At 36.8% G+C, this 17102-nt stretch overlaps 1 protein-coding gene across 11 annotated transcripts in view; it reads left to right on the top strand.

The window, feature by feature from the left end:
* The window catches only part of shank3a (SH3 and multiple ankyrin repeat domains 3a), a 162893-nt gene that overhangs the window by 98363 nt on the left and 47428 nt on the right, over nucleotides 1–17102 (top strand). For 9 of the 11 annotated variants that reach the window (XR_004948077.1, XM_036212448.1, XM_036212449.1 and 6 more), the window contains 2 exons: nucleotides 246–269; nucleotides 15165–15278. Coding sequence is in view for 10 of the 11 variants with exons in the window: in XM_036212448.1 (XP_036068341.1) it covers nucleotides 246–269; nucleotides 15165–15278 (138 nt within the window). In the remaining variant the exon portion in view is untranslated. The remainder of the gene's footprint in view (nucleotides 1–245; nucleotides 270–15164; nucleotides 15279–17102) is intronic. The other 2 variants (XM_024281650.2, XM_024281649.2) reach the window with 1 other exon arrangement.

Here is a 17102-nt window from a genome sequence, read left to right as displayed (position 1 = left end):
TTGGGTTTGTTGCAAAGATTGAAAACCAAACATTCCTTTTTCTTTTTATTCATAAGTCATAACACAGGAATTCATCATGAACTTTGTGCAAACTATTTATGGAATCTTGGAGTCTAGAAGGCATTTCAGTGGAGTTTGATTATCATCTCATTCATTTCTTTTTTAAATGTGCAATTTTCACCTTTTATATAATGGCTTTGCTTTCATGTGTTTGTGCTTTTGTCTCCATTCATGCTTCACTCAAGACTTTGACTGTAATGACGTAGAAGGTAAACTCCAAAATATTTTTCTCACCCCCAGTATCTCTCTCACACACCACCGTGTGTCACCCCCACACCTACAGTTAAGCAATTAGCGCTTGGCCCTGTTTGAATCCTCCTGAGAGATGTGTATGCTCTTACTGCAAATCTTTGATTACTGCAAGGAGAGGCCTTGCATATTCAAACAGGTTCCCTTTTGCTTCTGGTTTGTAGTCGTGCATACATATGGTGTGTTTTCCCCCCACGTTCTGAGAGTGTTCCTTCCCTGCACATACAATTACTCTCCTTCCTCCCCTTGCTTCTTATCACTTGTCCACAGACACCCTGTTCCACTCTGACCCCACACCCTTACATCATGCCACTTTACATGCACCACTGTGGATCAAATCCACATTAGCTTAATGGAAACAATTCCCTCATGTCCTCAGAAAAGCTAGAGAGTCCCTGCACTCATGCTGTGACCTCTTATGTTCCCCTCAGATCTACAGAGGAACAGGATGTGCAGATTAAGGGCCGACTTGGAATTAGAATTTTGATTTTGTACAAACAGCCTTAATAAATGCACTCACACTCGCTCCCTTTTTTGTTTTGAATTCCTTCAAGTTTTTTTTTACCTTTCTGTAGGACTTTTAGAGTCCTTAGAATTGAAGCAAACAAGAAAATAAAACTAAATTTTCTGTGATGCATTCCGATGTTGACACCAGGGTTAGTGCAAATTTGGTGATTTGACCGCATCCATCCCTTTGCCTCCTGGCTACATCAACTTTCCTGTTGGTGCTATTGAACCCATAACCCTGTCACAAGCATGAACTCTTACAGTTTAGCCCTTCTCTCGTGTCTGCCACGCAGGGGACAAGTTGACAGTGTCATGGCTGCTGGTGCCATGGCTGAGCCAAGTAAACCATCTGGCTTTGTTATGCAACACTGACCAACATAATGACTACTCTGTTGCATACTCTTTACCTTTATATACATTGAGAAGTATATCCCTTAAGTCAGGTGGTCGACAAGCAGCCTAAATTAAATTTACAGCTTATTTTTCTTAAATATCTACATTTTTTGTTGTAATTTGTTTATTTTAAGCATTTGTGACAAGAAGAACTAAGCACAGATGTCTTTTTCCTTTAAGAATGAATACGCCATGGCTTGATTCATAATGTATTCAGTCTTTTTGCATTCATGAATGGTTGAGTTGATAACAGTAATGGGGCTCAGTCAGAAGGAGGACAGAAGGATGGGAGGCAAATGAAAGAAAAGATTACACAAATCTAGAAACCGAGGAGTCAAAACTGAGGTGAATTTGTATGTCTTCAAAAGTTTACTGTCCAGCTAACAGTTCCTTCATTCCCAAACCCCTATGCCACCTTCACACTCATGTCTGTTTTTCCTCTTGATGTCTGCACCACCTTGCTATTCCAGAGGAGCAACTCTACGACGAGATCAAATTAGGTAAATCTGACAGTAGACAATAGATTTTTTTTAATTATTTTACTTAGATTAGGTTTCTTATGTAAAATACGTAGACATTTATTTCCCTCTAAGTGCAACTTGCAGGTTAACAACTTAAGGTGGAACTCTATGGGATTTTGGCTTCTTGGAGGGGTCACTCAGTCCAGGTTTTGTATGTATTCAGTGGTTTAAGGTGAAAAAGTGCAGAATTGAGCTGCAATGCTGGTGAGCTACCAGTGTCACATGAGGACATGCCCCCTCCTTTTCAAGAGAAACCCTGGATGCTAGAATCTGCTGTCTTCTGACCAGAAAGAGCTGCCTTTAATGCTGACTTTGCTATTTTGTGCAACAACTGAAACTAAAACATACAAATTTTCAACTAGCATCCTTTTCACAATATTCCAAAATTCAGTCATGGAGCAAGCAACTCTGAATTCAATGTAAAGCATTTGAACTACAAGCACAGCGAGTGTTTGGAAGATACACAACCTGCATGCTGCTCTTATCTTGCGCCATCAAGCGAGAGTAATGGTTAGTTGTCAGTTTTTAGGAGATATTTTCTTGGATAAACGTGTTCCCACAGTCATTTTAACCATTTTTGCCACACTTTTTGCAAGAATGACTCAAAATAGATTTCCTCTTTCACTTTTAGTTACAGACAACTTTATGGTCGCAAACGGTAAATGCAGAAGATCTTTGTGGTAAATGCTCCCATAGCAACACTGTTTCATACAGATTTATTAGTTTTGTGTACTGCAAGATATAAATCCTTATTGACTTGGAATAAATCTCAATATTTTAAGACTTAATATAACATTTTTTTTCTTTTAAGCATCTATCATTCAACTCTATCTGGAACTTTCTAATTTTTCTTTTACTTAAGACATTTTTCTTGCAGTGTGCAATGATCTAAATGTCCCAGTAGTCTATGTGTAAAAGACAGCAGAACTCTTGCATATATTGATGTAGTTGTAACACAGAAGTAGAAGCTTAGCTGCTATACTTTTACACCTGTAGAATGTACAGTTCCATAGCTGCATTTTGAAGAAAAAGTTTTATACTAATACTCATGAATGTCTTATAGCTGACACACCATGCAGTGAAGATGCAGAAGATTACTCTGACATTGATGATGAATATGGTAAAGGTAAAGCTTTGACTTTTTGTCTCTTACTTAGGCAAAAAAAAAGACTTATTACTGATATTACTGATTTGGAATTTGTCCATTTTCCTTGAAATGTCACTATTTTATAGGAATGAGTAAAAGTTTCCAGTGACTAATATTTTCTGCAAATATATTGTGGATTGTTAAACAGCCTTTCATGGCTCTCAAAATTGATAAATATCACTTTTATGACCAATTTCACGCTGCATGAATGGGCTTGCAGCTTTTGTGCACTGAATGATGAGTAAATAATCTGACCAAGAGTCAAAAAAGTGTATATTTTAGTAATTCCTTCCACATTTTTAGAATAACGCTACCAGTACTCACTGTGATTGGCAGTATTGTCTGGAATCAATGTCTCTAGGCAGCTTACATCTAGAGGAACAACCGCCATCCAGAAGGGTCATCCACATTCTGCTCTCCAAACACACTCAGTAATGACTTCCGTTGGTCCTTCAGCACTCTCTGACTGTCAGTGGACCACATATTGAGAGTCTTGTGTATTTGTAAGCTTTGGTTGTGGTAAAAGTTCTTTAATACTTCCACGTTGATCCAATTTCCATCATTCGTCTGTTTCACATGTGTTGGTGTGTGATGTTTTTTTTTTTTTTTAATCGTTCTCTCGGTATCCTTCAACGATAAGTCCCTGAGGTCTTCCTCACCCCTTCTTGTGTTCTTGCTCTCCCCTGTGTGTGCGGTACCTGCCATCCCCTCCATCCATATAATCTGGTCTCATCCTGCAGTTGGACATCTCTTCAAAGACCACTTATCGTTGCCATGGTAACAAATAGGGACACATGCCACCTTAATTAGGTCAAGCTCTTTGCCCACTTGCTTGCAATCACACAAACACAGATAAAAACTATTACATAAACTTGTGGAAACTCACAGTTTCAAGTTCACATGTGAGCAAAACATATTGAAATGATCAGATGTGGATGTCAGAATGCCCTGACTTCCCACCATATGAGAGCTATTAACTGCCGGATTGGGATTTTTTTTTCTTTCTTTTCAACAAGGTGACACACTTGAGAGCATGCTTCCATAACAGTGTATTAGAGTAGGTGTGCACACACACACACACACACGCACACACCACATATGCCCTCTCCAAACGCCATTATAAATCTTGCAGACAGCCATGAAAATGAAACCAGTGCAAGTAATGTTGAGATTAGACATTCACAAACATGATTAATGGTGTTTGGCCGCAACTGGTGTGTGTGGAATATTAACACCTCGGTGGCAAATAGAGCATACCTGGACCAGCCATCAGGACCAAAGTGTGTGCACATGTATGTTCAAATTCACATGCTTACATCATCAGCATCTGCTGTTGTCAGTGGCTCATTCAAAGAGATTGGAAAAAGAAGACTGTAACTCGAGCTTTTTTCTTGTGTTAAATTTTTCTTTTCCAAAATAGTTAAAAATGAACCCATACATTGTTGTGAGTTTTAGTCTTTATCTCAGCAGTCTTCTTTTTTGATCACACAAATTGCTACTGTTAACTCTGACATGTACATGCATCCATTCGTTGCCAAGCAACAGGTGTTATAGCTCCAACATTTCATTTGATGAAATGCTGCCTTTGTGCAGAAAAAAAAAACATTTTTAAAAACTATTTTTCTTGTTTTTCTTGTTGTCGTTTCACTTCCAGGGACTTATTCTGAAAACCTCTTCATTTTTGATTATCAAAATATGTACTAATTGATGTAGCAAAGTTTGGCATACATATTAAACTTTAGTAGCAGATTTGCTTAACTGTGCTAATGTATTTCTGCTAATAAAAGTAATAATTAGCAGTAATTGTCTAGTTTAGTTTAAGTAGAACTGATGTTTCTGTGTATTTCTCTCTTTGTATTTCCTTTCTTTCTGTTTTGTTAGATGCATAAATATGTTTAAATTCATCAAAATAAATTACTTTTTAGCTTAAAGTAATATAGTTTACATAAATAGTGTGTAGTTTTAGTCCTAGTTTTCTGTTAATTAGAGATAAAAGGAAATCAATATTGAAGTAAAATGTTTTTGGGACTGTTTGTTTTGGTACCTAGAAATTGTATCTCATGAACAAATCAGATTACATTAGTGTTTAGATTCATCCCAGAATGACAGTATTGACAACAATTACAAAGTATTTTAACAGTTTCTTTAATATTTTTAAAACTTACAGAAATGTATGAAAAGAGATGATTATTTAAAAGATTATTAATTGGAGTTTTACCTACATTTTTTAGCGATGAATACAAAACCTTAGCAATAAGATTATTTTATCCACTATTTAGTTCTTTTTAAACTTTTTAAAATCAATGTTTTAATATTGTATCATGCACTGACATTTATTAAAGTGATTAAACATTAAAACATAATATAAACTCTGTTATATGTTCAGTTTCCAACGATAAATGTGTCAGTTTTTGATTAAAGCCTAAATTTGGCACACAGGCCGACCTTTAAGCTTCTTTCAGAGTTATTGAAATTCTCCCAACCATCCATGTACTGATTCAATAAATGTAGGAGATTTTTCTGCTTCAAATGTTTCATTTCTAAAACTGAATTATTGCTCTATTTGACTGAATATTTTTGGATCAGAGTTTTTCAGGTAATTATCAATTCCCTAAATCTGTATATTGATCATGTACGGGGTCACGGGCCTCCGGCAAGGACACTGCTGTCCAATCAGAGTCGCAGCGGGGTGCAGAGTCCTGCACACACACCTACCTGCTGCATGCTGACCACACCACCTGTCCTCCTATTAAACTCGTGTCCTTATTGTGTTTGTTTTTCAAATCCTCTCATATGGCAGCACTCCACACTTTGTCTCTCTTTAAAAATAATCGCGGTGTTTAGTCAGCATACATTTAACTTAAGTGAGCTGCAGCGTCATACAAAGTGCTAATTAGAAACGCAGCAGTTGTGGAGTTAATCATCATTTGAATAAACATGAACAGCAACACGGCTGCATAAGCAGGAGCACTAACTGACACAGATACATATGCAACAGAGATGCTTCGGACTAACAATTGTTCTGTCGTGTACAGAGGGACACACAGTGTTTGACCCGAACTGTCCAGATGGGTGTTTGTAAGAGGCATTCTCTGCCACTTTCTTTTGCAGCCGTGTGCTTGAAGTTTGGTCTGGAAAGGTCATGTTGAAGGCGGAGAGGATTCTAGCAAATGTGGTCAAGCTTGTGTCTTAACATGGCTGAGCTGATCATTTATGAAGGTATTTCTTTCTTATTTTAAGCATCTACAAAAAGCAACCTGTTTTATGGTTCACTTTTGCTTTTCTAACACCTGTAAATGTGAATGAAAAGAAGTGGAATGTAAGGTAGCTTCTCTCAAGTCTGTGAAGAAGCAGCAAGGGATGAAACGAGATGAAAAGTGAAAAGGGAATCCTATGAGTCAGCCTCGCAGGTTTTCCTCCCGCCTCCTCCTCCTCCTCCATCCACTGTAATTTACAGCATCCACGCCCCTTCTTCCTTCTCCTTTCCTCCACCCGTAGAATTTTTTCTTTGTTCCACTTTTTTTCTTTTTTTTCCACTTGACTTTGATGTTCATAAAGAAAAAGCTTTCTCATTGTTTTAGTTTTTGCCTTGTTAGGCCTTTTTTTCTTCAGGTTTCCTCCTTTCATTTGAGTCTTCCTCACTGGAATACTGATGAGGCAGGGACTGCACCACTCCCTCCTCCCTCTCTTTCCACTGAAGGCGTTCCTTCGAGGATGAGCGTGCAGAAATCCCCAGCACATACTTGACTCAGAGTAATGTGATTGCTCCTCCTCCTTGTTTGTGTATCGGGTCTGTGGGTACATCAGTCTTCTATCTGGAGTCCTCTTGCCCTTTTCAACCTAGACTTTTTAATTGCTTGTCACCTTAGTTCTTTTTCCAGTATAAACTATAGGGGTGAAGTGATTCTTTTTACCAATATTTCGATTCATGTCATAATTTGTGGTTGCCGATACGATTCATCAGTTTATTTTGATCTTATACGCTGACCTGAAGTTGATCCAGGACATATTTAGCCAAAAATTCACCTGGTGTGATTTAAAGATGAATACCTGGGCAGGTGAATTTTTCAAGATTTCTTGTATTTATTGTGAGATAATCAACTCTAAAGTAAATATGTGTGCAATACGCCTGCACAATATGAGGAAAACTTGCGATATTAGACATCAATATTGCCATGACAACATGACTCGATTCATCCGATTGGTCAAACGAGTGAAGAGATTCTACTAGCATATGTGTAAACATGTACTGCAGTTTTTACCGTCTTTCGCGATGTGCGTATCACACAGGCTGATATCGCGATAATGATAAATTTGCGATTTATTGTGTGCGCCTGGTGTGCAAATAAACAAATCTAAATTCACATGGTAGTTTTATAACGTACAGCTCAAACGGAACATTTCAAGAACATGATACCAGACTGCATGATCACATATCTAAGCGTTGATCACTTTTTGCAGCCATTGTCCGCTGTTCTGGGAATTGTTTTTTTGTTTTTTTTTACATTATAGTAAAGAATTCCTTCTGTTCCTTCCAAAATCTAAACAATCAATTTATTTGATTTTAAAACGATTTTCTCTAAACTTCATATTGCGCTGATTTATAGTGATTTTGTTCCAGTTTAATAACTCTTTTTGTCATGTATTACTCAGTTTATATTTTATTAGTGTATTTTTTTCCTAGCTGTAGAGTATTCTAATGTTCTCCTGTTTTCTCTGCAGTACTTTCATCAGTTACATCGAGTAAACGGCTCCTAGTTCGTCTTTCTTTTATTACGCGTGTCGACAGCTGCTATCATGTCACCAGTTTATACAGTATTTCATAAGGATCCAACAACTGCTCTCTCTCTATTACACTGAATTGAACTGGGGTTTAATAAGGACTACAGGGATCCAAATCTAATAACAACTGCACTCTTCTTATTGGAATGCTCTCACTCACCTTCACACACTTGGTTTTAAACCCTTCTCTCACACACACGCACACTAGCACTCATATGCAGGTTAATATATTTCTGTGTTCACAAAATATTTACTTAATATTTCTCCCTCAGTACACTAACATGTGTTATAATATACTGTAGGTGCAACTGACATCACATAATAAACCGTTTTTTAGTATTATATATTTTTATTTAAGCAAAATAGTTTTAAATGTGCTTTGCAGGGGAAAATTATTTGGAATTATGATAGAAATAAATGAAAGAATTCATGGAAATTGGAAAAAACTAAAAGGAATAAAAGTTGAATTAAATAGTGAGTTAGTAATATTTTAAACAACATCAGTAGAAAAGATTGAAGGTTTAAATTTGGATTTAAACATGGAAGCAGTTTATATAAATTAACAAAAACAATTATTATATGGTTCTAGTCAAGTTTCTTTGTGTAGCTGACATCAAATTCAAATTCCAAATCTCCTTTTCATACATAAAGATCCTAAGATCACAATCTGATTAGGATTTTTGTTTTATAAATCTCAGATTAAAACATTAAGAAGCTTGTAATGTTTTGGCAAAGGTTTGGACTTGTCTGTTTAAAAAAAAGAAAAAAACAATTTTTGAACATTACATTTTTGCATGAATACCAAATGTTCCCATGCGAATGAATCTGTTTAACAATTAGAGACTAAAGGAAAAAGCAGTAAATATGCATTTTATTGTGGATTGGCATAAGAATACTCTACCAAATGTGCTGGAGCATTTGAAAAAGTGTCACTGTGTCTGTATCTTCTTTCCTTTAGAGCTTAATTGCAATGATACACTTTTCATGATTTGGTTCAAACCTTGGGTTACAATTTTGTTTTAGTTGAATATATATATAAAAAAAAAAAAAAAAAAATCAGAAAAATATCTAATTTTTTCCAAGGCTGGTCCTTTTATGGGAATGCGTTTTTGGTTAAATATACTAAAATATATACTTTGTTCAGGAACCTGACCTGTTAAATACTGTACATAAAAACTCAATTAAAACTTGAAAAATTAAAAATAAAGTAACAATAAAGAAGCACCTCACATTTAGCTCATACTAAGGCTGATGCCATAAAGCAATAAATAATAAATCCTTCTTAAATTCAGCACAACATGTATGACATTGACTGATAACATTTTAGTCTGCAGTCGGGGATTCAGTTAGTGTAGCACATGTTTAAGTTTTAGAGCGAGAATTGTGGCATCGCCGGTGTTTATGTACCGTTAACTCAACAGTAAACTGAGGCAAACAAAATAGCCAGCATGAGATTTTAATTGAATGGAAAATGTGTTTGTCCAAAATAACTTTGAGACTGAGAAAAAAGTGAGACAGATCACTAAGAGCTGAAGCATATTTTGTGGTCTCTAAAACTCTAAAATTAAGAGTGATTGTTTTCTCTCAGCAATGTAAATTTGAATATTGTCGCTGGGTAATTAATCATTAATTATAGCAGCAGACACATCACAGCTTCCCTGTGTTTCTTGCGGCATTTCCAATATGCAGTAATCCTTTCACGGCAGTTTGTGCAAATTAAGCTGCATTTGGCAAATTTTCCACAGCTGAATCAGTGTGAGTGCATCAGTGGCAAAAAGCCATGAAACTTTTTCAGCAGGACCTGTTTTTTTTTTTAAGTCTCTATGTCTGCTGGCAAACAAAGGGCGTTTGATGCATCCGCCTTTGCTGTGGTGGTGTGAGTCGGGAAGAGTCGACTCCTCTCCTCTGCAGCTGTCATTTATTCACTGATGACAGTCGCCATCCTCGTGTGTGTTTGTGTGTCACTGCTCCGTGTGCGGAGAAACAATCTCTATGATAGAAGGAAAAATTGAATGAAGGACTCAAATCCAAGCAAGCGTGCAGGCGGGGCGTGCCAGGAGTATAAATAGCTCTGCATCCTCACTGGTGCTATTTATAGACCGGGAGTTGTGACTGATTTAAGCAAGGGCAAGGCAAGGAAGTAACACATACGCACGCACAGAACAATGCTGTACGAGGCTGTTCAGCAGACAGCTGGCTTTCTTGATAAGTCATGAATAACCGGGCATCTGTTGAAACACATCTCTCCTTTTGTCAGCTGTGTCTGTATCTCACTGATGCTCATCTCTCCCTCTGTCAGCGCTTGAATGGGAGCCTCGTTTTGCCGCGTTCCCTTTGTCTCATTCAGTAATGCTTCCATCGCTTTCTGATCATACCTTGTGCTTGGAACATGTGTCATTTCCTCTAATGGGCCTGTGAGATGTTGAACAGTCAACCGCGGGGAACAGGCTGTTTCCAGCGAGGCCTTCAAAGACAGAAAGTACCCTTTATGGCTGCGCGTGTTTGTATTTTAAATGCATCCCTTCGCTGTCTGTGAAAGCTCACAGAGGAAGAAGTGCGTCATTTTTTTTTTTCTGTTTGTAAAAATAAAAATGTTCAAATGTTTGATAAAAAGAAATGTGCTCATAGGTAATGCTTGTGTGTAAGACACCGCCAACACAATGTCTTTTTGTGAATGACACCTAAGCTTGTTATGCAAAACACATGTAAATATACGTAGCTTTATTTGTTTCTTTATCACGCAGATATATACATCTCAATTGGAGCAAATAAATCGCTCCAGCACCAAAGGGATAGATTCAAAATGCGTCTCTTATCCTCCTTTAATCTGAATTGACTGTAAACCGTAAAATAAAAGACAATTCTGGCGTTTTTTGTGAGATTAAGAGCTTTAATCCACTGTTCTTCAGCAAAAGTGGTCATGTTCAGGTGAGTCAATTTATTCCAAACTATTTTATTTAGAGTTTTTTAAATGAATAGATTTTCTAAAGAAGAAACGTTCTGTTAAATGGTTCTTTTAACATATATCCCTATGCAAAAAAGTCCCACAACATTAAATAGAAATGAATCATGAGGATGTAGGTGATAAGGAGCAGCTCATCCTGAGGGTATGAAGAATAAACATTACTAATTTGAGCATTTAAATATGCATAGATGTTATTTATTAAATGCTTTTACTGTAAAAAAGAAAAGATTTAGCACTACATCTGCATGCATTAAATGACATCTGCAGATATTTACAGAGCATGTTTTTCTAAATGTGAGATTTGTTACATCCATCAAATCTTATCCATGTCAGTATATATGTTACTTTTTTTGTTAATTTGTCATAAAGCCTTTGAAAGAGTAAAAATGATCATTTAAAGTACAGTAGTCACTAAAACTCCACCGTACAGTGGCTCAGTGGTTAGCACTCTCACCTCACAGTCAGAATTCCCTGGTTTGAATCCCAGCTGGAACCATTCTGTGTGGAGTTTTCATGTTCTCCATCTGCATGTGTGGATTTTATCTCTGCAGTCCAAAAACGTTCTTTATATGTCAGTTTGTGTTCCTGCGTGTGAGTCAGACTGGTGACCCTGGGGTTAAGATAGATGGATGGACTAAATCTGCAGCTTTGTTAGTAGATCAAATTGAAGATGACACAACATTTCACCAACACTGACTACTTAGATCACATGTGTCAAAGTCAAGGCCCGGGGGCCGGATCCGGCCCGCCAAGTAAATATCCGGCCCCCAAAGCATTTTATTTTATTATTATTAATGGAAAGATGTCATTTTGCTTTTTTTTCTAACTTGTACAGTTTTGAAAAAAATACAGTTTTATGGAAGGTAAAATATTAAAAGTTTTTTAAGGTTGATTGATTCTGGAATATTATTCCTGCCTTTTTATTATTCATAAATATGTTAAAAAGTTACAGTTTTAAATTTTAGTTTTAGTGTGTTCAATAAATGTTTATCCTGTTTTGGATTTTAGCCCCTTTTGCGATTGAGATTGACACCCCTGACTTACATGTAAATAACTTTGAGAAAATGCTGCATTTTTTTTTATTTAGCAGTCACAATTCTGTCACATTTTGAAGAAAAAACATGCATCTAAATCACTGAATAATCCTAAAACAATGCACACAGATACAGCACTGAATCCCTTTTACCTCCTTAAAGACCCACTTGTGTTTTTGGTTGTTTTAACATGTTCTTGTGGCATTTTATTGATAATGAAAGACATATATTAAGAAAATTAAGCTTTATATAAGTATGTATTTATTAAAATGTTCATGCTGTACAATTACCATCATGAAGACCAATAAGGCAATTGTTTTTTAATATTGGGCTATATAAATATAATTGAATTGAAAATTGAATTGAAAAAGAGTTATTTGTGATGTAGAAAATCTGCTGGGTGGATTAGTTTGGATTAGATTTAAGTTTATTCACTCCTTGAGAATGAGCTGCTCCATATCAGAGAATACCAGTGTTCTATTCATGTGTGACTTTTGTATGAATACATGTCAGCGTGCGCTAAATCTTTGTTAACCCCTCTTTCCTGGGAAGGTGATTACACCCCAGCATGATTAATTACAGGCTGTGTTGTTAAACGCTGCCGTCCAGCTGAGGTGTTGATTGCCATATGTATTCTACTCTCACTTTATTGACCCCCGAATGGCGGCGCTAGATAGCAACACAACAGTTTAGGTTTTCAGCAGCTTATTTAAACAAGCCTTTGTGAATAATCAAAATGAAATAAAGAAGAATATATTTAAAAAAATCCACTGCACACAAAACTGTTTATGAAATTTGACTGTAGGCAACTTTCCTCAACTTCTATTTGCAAGGGGAGCTTTTCAAAGGTTGGTACTGTGGTAGCGGCAAACTTACTGTGAGAAGTTTAGCTCAGATCTGCATTTTTCTGTTCAATTTTTAGCCAGTCAGATCTAAATCATAAGTGAAAAGGTCAGACTGCTGTTGAACAAAAAGTCAGCAGAGAAGCACTGAGAATGGCTAGATACACAAATAGAGTCCCTTCCTTTAAAAGGACATAATAATACACATATAATCATACCAAAATTACACACTTTGAAGTTTTCTCTGGGGAAGAAAAGCTAATAACTATGTATGACAAATGTAAAAACAAGCTCACTGTAAACACAGCCAGACTCAAGACTAAATAATGATTATAATGATAAAAGCAGACTTTAACTGCATAAAGACTTCATTTTCAAACATAGAAACAACGCCTCTTTTAACCTTTAGACACATGAGGCCAGATAAGTCAGGGGAATGGGACAAACATGATATTTTCAAAAATAAAAGTTGCTGAAAGACTTTAAACTTTTACCTTAATATGGATAAAGGAACTTGCTTCATTTTGGTTTTTTCAAACATTTATGATTTCATGTAGTTTGAAGTAGCAGATATTAGCAGATATTAATTCTTCAGTCAACATTTGTACTGTGTAAGTCTAATTCTACGTTCACACCGCCTTTGGGAAAGGGCGTTTAAGTGAACTTAAAAAGGTAACGCAAATGCTCACTTTCACATTTTAAAAATCCTACATTCATGCATCACTACACAAGTTTCTACGACCGTTTTGGGGCTCTTCTTCCAAAACCCACATCTAGTGAATGTGCGCTAAAAGTTAAATAAGGTTGGACTTTGACCAATCACCCAAATTTGGTAGTGACGTATGGAAAGCGTCCTTTTTATTTCACGGAAATAGCAAAATTGATCAGGCAGGAGAAATTAATATATTGCAGTTTGTGCCCGACCTCAAATCTTCAACAGTCTGGAATAGAGCTGTCAGAGAAGAAAGGAGCAAGATTCACGAGATTTCCACCACGTAAACATTTCACACCAACCCTCTTCAGGGTTCCTGTTTCTTCAAGTTCAATTTAAGACTTTTTGAGGTCATGCATGTCAAAAATGAAGACCATTTTCTCAATTTATTCCCATTTTATGAACAAAACTGTAGCTTTGTGGTTCGTGCCGTGATGCTTCAGCGCTCCTCTTTTCTCAAACCGGCAGCGTACATTCAGTCTATTGGTGTGTAATAACTAACATCATTTGATCTAGGTGATTGTGGTAGAAAAAAAATATTTTTGACACAAAATGTGAAACAGAGATCTTTCAAGCAGCATAATTTTTAAGGCTCAGTTATCTAAATATAGACTTCTTTTTTAGGTATTTTTCTCAAATTCATAAATTCAATGCTTTTAAGACTTTTCTAGACCCTGCGGGAACCCTGCTCCTCTAACTGTAGGTGGCTGACAGTAGTAGTAATAAACAGCAGTAAAAGAAAAGGAAGCCCCTCCCTGCTTGTCCAGTGTGAACAAATCTGGTTACAATCAGCTTTTGGAGGAAATACTTTTTTCATTTTATTTATTTATTTATTGTCACACAAAGGAAAACCAGGTTTTTCTTGGAGTTTTGGAGTATTTTATGTGTTTGGAGATCTATCTGAGGTTGCTATGTGACATTAAGACTGCCTTTTTTCACAGAACTTGAATGAAATGGACGATTAGAGAAAAGTTAATTGTTTATTGTGATTTTAGAGTCACCTTCATTTGAGTTATCAAGCAACATGTCTGTAAATATTTTTGAGGGATAATTCGCATAAGACAGTCCATATCATTGGACAAAACTGTGAAATAAATTAATTATAAAGCGTGGGATCTTTGAACCTGATAATTGGCTTTAAGGTAAAAGGTTGAGTTACCAGGAGAGACTTGAGACAAACCTTTGATTTGAGAAACAGATGATGATTGGAATAGGACATCAAAAAATCCACTTTGTTAAGAATTGTAGTTATTATATTTTCATGCCCATACAAGATTCTCTTTTCTCTGATCTTTTAATTTAAAAGAAAGTAAGATGTTTGCACACTGCCTCAGGTCACATCACTTAGAAATGTTTCCATGCCAGATTGAAGTATAGCCTAAAGGAAGTAGAGTACATCATTTAACAGGCTGTCTGCTGGCTGCAACATCATACTGGCGTATCCTAGCAACCAGTTTAGAAGAGAGGCTCTCTCATGCAAAACCTCAGCTCCAGCTGGTGATATCTGAGGAGTGTGTGAGTGGGTGTGTCTGTTAGCTTTCTGGGGAAACAGATGAGTGCAGTAGAAATAAGTGCGGTGGATCATCCCTGCAAGAAGAATCAATACGAACTGTACATTTATGTGTGACATTTTCAAACTCTCCCATATTTCTATGAACTGGGCTTGATTTTTTAACGAACATGTCAAAGGGTTTTTCTCTACACACTGTTCCATACATTGTGTGTGAGCATGCAAATTAGAATCTTTACTTTTCCTACGTATTTGTTTCTCAACTTTACTATGCGAGTACTGGTAATAAATACTTTATTAAGCTTTTATCTCTAATCTTGTCATTCTTTTCCCGTCATTTTGTCAACAGAATATCTGCCACCGAACCTCTAAACTGACGACAGCCACTTTTGTTTCATTACAGCACTCGATTAATGAGGACTCTTCTGTCTCCCTCTGTCAGTGCTGAGTATAGGTGAAGGAGGTTTCTGGGAAGGCTCAGTGAAAGGGAGGACAGGCTGGTTCCCAGCAGACTGTGTGGAGGAAGTTCAGATGAGGCAGTATGACCCACGGCTAGGTAAGGTGTCTGAACGCACTGCAACACACAAAACACACACGTGCATGATGTTTTGACTTATGATGTTGTTGAAATGCTTCAGAAATCTTACATGGCTGGAGATTGCCTCAAAAGTTCTTTCCGCAACAAATGTATATATTTAAATATATATATCAATGGTAATTTGTGCGCTAATTAGTTAAATGTTCTTTTTGGGAGATCTGTGTCTGAGTGGTAAAATGACGCTAGCATCATAAGCTAATAAAGGCTAACGTATTAAGCGAACAATCCCAAGTAAAACGTTCATTGCAAATCCCATCACTGGGATGGATTTTGTCAGATACAATGCCAATTGCACTCAACCACTGCTCCCTAACTTCTAAGTTCACTGGAAAATTGTGAAAGCCATCAGATTTTTGACTACCGAAGGGAAAACACCTATTAGCCATGCTAAAGCTAACACGATAACGACCATTCGGTACAGAATCAAAGATGGGCGGGGTTTCATACTGGAGCAACATGCATGACGTGGGACTTCCACCAGTTGACCAATCACAAAATTCACCTGTAATACCTCATTTCAACTCGTAGGGGGCAGCACACGGGCATTTTAGACTATAATTTCAGGAGTTAAACAAGTTTATTTTAAATAGTCAAAAATGTGAACAGACTGCACCTTTAAAGCCCCATTTATAGAGGTCAACAGCCAAAAAAAAGTTAATTCAATGTTTTGTTAATCTTTGAATAAACAATTTCTTCAAGCCTGCCTTTTATATGTCATCTCACCAAGAATTAAAAATAGATTTTATGGAGGGAAAAATCAACAAAAACTGATAATCTAAGCTTTTGTTAATTCAGTAAGAAAAACTAGCAAAACTCTCCGCTATGTGTCTTTTTGAGGCAAAAATGGTGCCATTATCAGCAAAGCCTTTCCACAGTCACATCTCATTTTTTCAATTTTTAAGAAAAGCAGGGAAACCAAATTCAGGCCCGCTCAGGATTCATGCTTCCTGCTTTTATCCGGTGACATTTGCCTCCATGCCGGCTGTCTTCAGATTCTCGCCAAGCTTTTAGATGCAATTAATTAGAATGTAATTAAATGCAGGTGCACCGGAAAGGTCGAACTTTTTAGCTGGGGTTGAGAACATGTAGACAGAGACTGCAGAGGTGGACTTTTTTTTTAAAAACACTTACTGGTTAACAAAAATTAAATGCCACATCAACTTTTTTGAGTTGTCTAAATTAGGAAAGTCTTTTTAAAGTTTTGTAACTTGTAGAGCACCATTTTTAGTCCCATAAAACTGTCTGTGCATCCTCTGGGAAAACCTTTCAAATTATCCCACAGCTTGTGTTTATATCAGACATCTTCTTGCGTCTATTTAAGGAGCAGTCAAAGCATTTTCCTGGTTCACAGAATCGTTAAAGGAGAGGGGTCACCTGAGTGTGAAGCAGTGAGGAGATCCACAATCTGGAAATACTCTATTTAAATGCACTGGCAGAAGACGATAAGGACTAAAGAGAAAGGTTCAGAAGGAAAGGCTGTGATAGTAACAGAGACAGATGGTGGGGCATACTCTAAGAGACGGCAAAGTTCACGTGGTGGACCATGTCTTTCAATAAGGCTGAGGGAAAAAACGACAAAGGGGAGCAAGGGGAGAGTTAGGGGAGATGACTGTGATAGTGAAACTCATAAATCTTAACTCCTTAATGCCTGAAGGGATTTCCAGCTGTGAAAAAAAGAATCATTTCTGTTTCAGCTTTCATGTAAGATAAATTAAGATGCATATTTGCATCAATAAGGTTAAAAAATGCTAAACTCTTATGTGTTTTTATAATATACTCTGC

This window comes from Oryzias melastigma, linkage group LG6, assembly GCF_002922805.2.
Source record: "Oryzias melastigma strain HK-1 linkage group LG6, ASM292280v2, whole genome shotgun sequence".
NCBI classification, from domain to species: Eukaryota; Metazoa; Chordata; class Actinopteri; order Beloniformes; family Adrianichthyidae; genus Oryzias; species Oryzias melastigma.
This window is presented reverse-complemented; position numbering and strand designations above follow the sequence as displayed.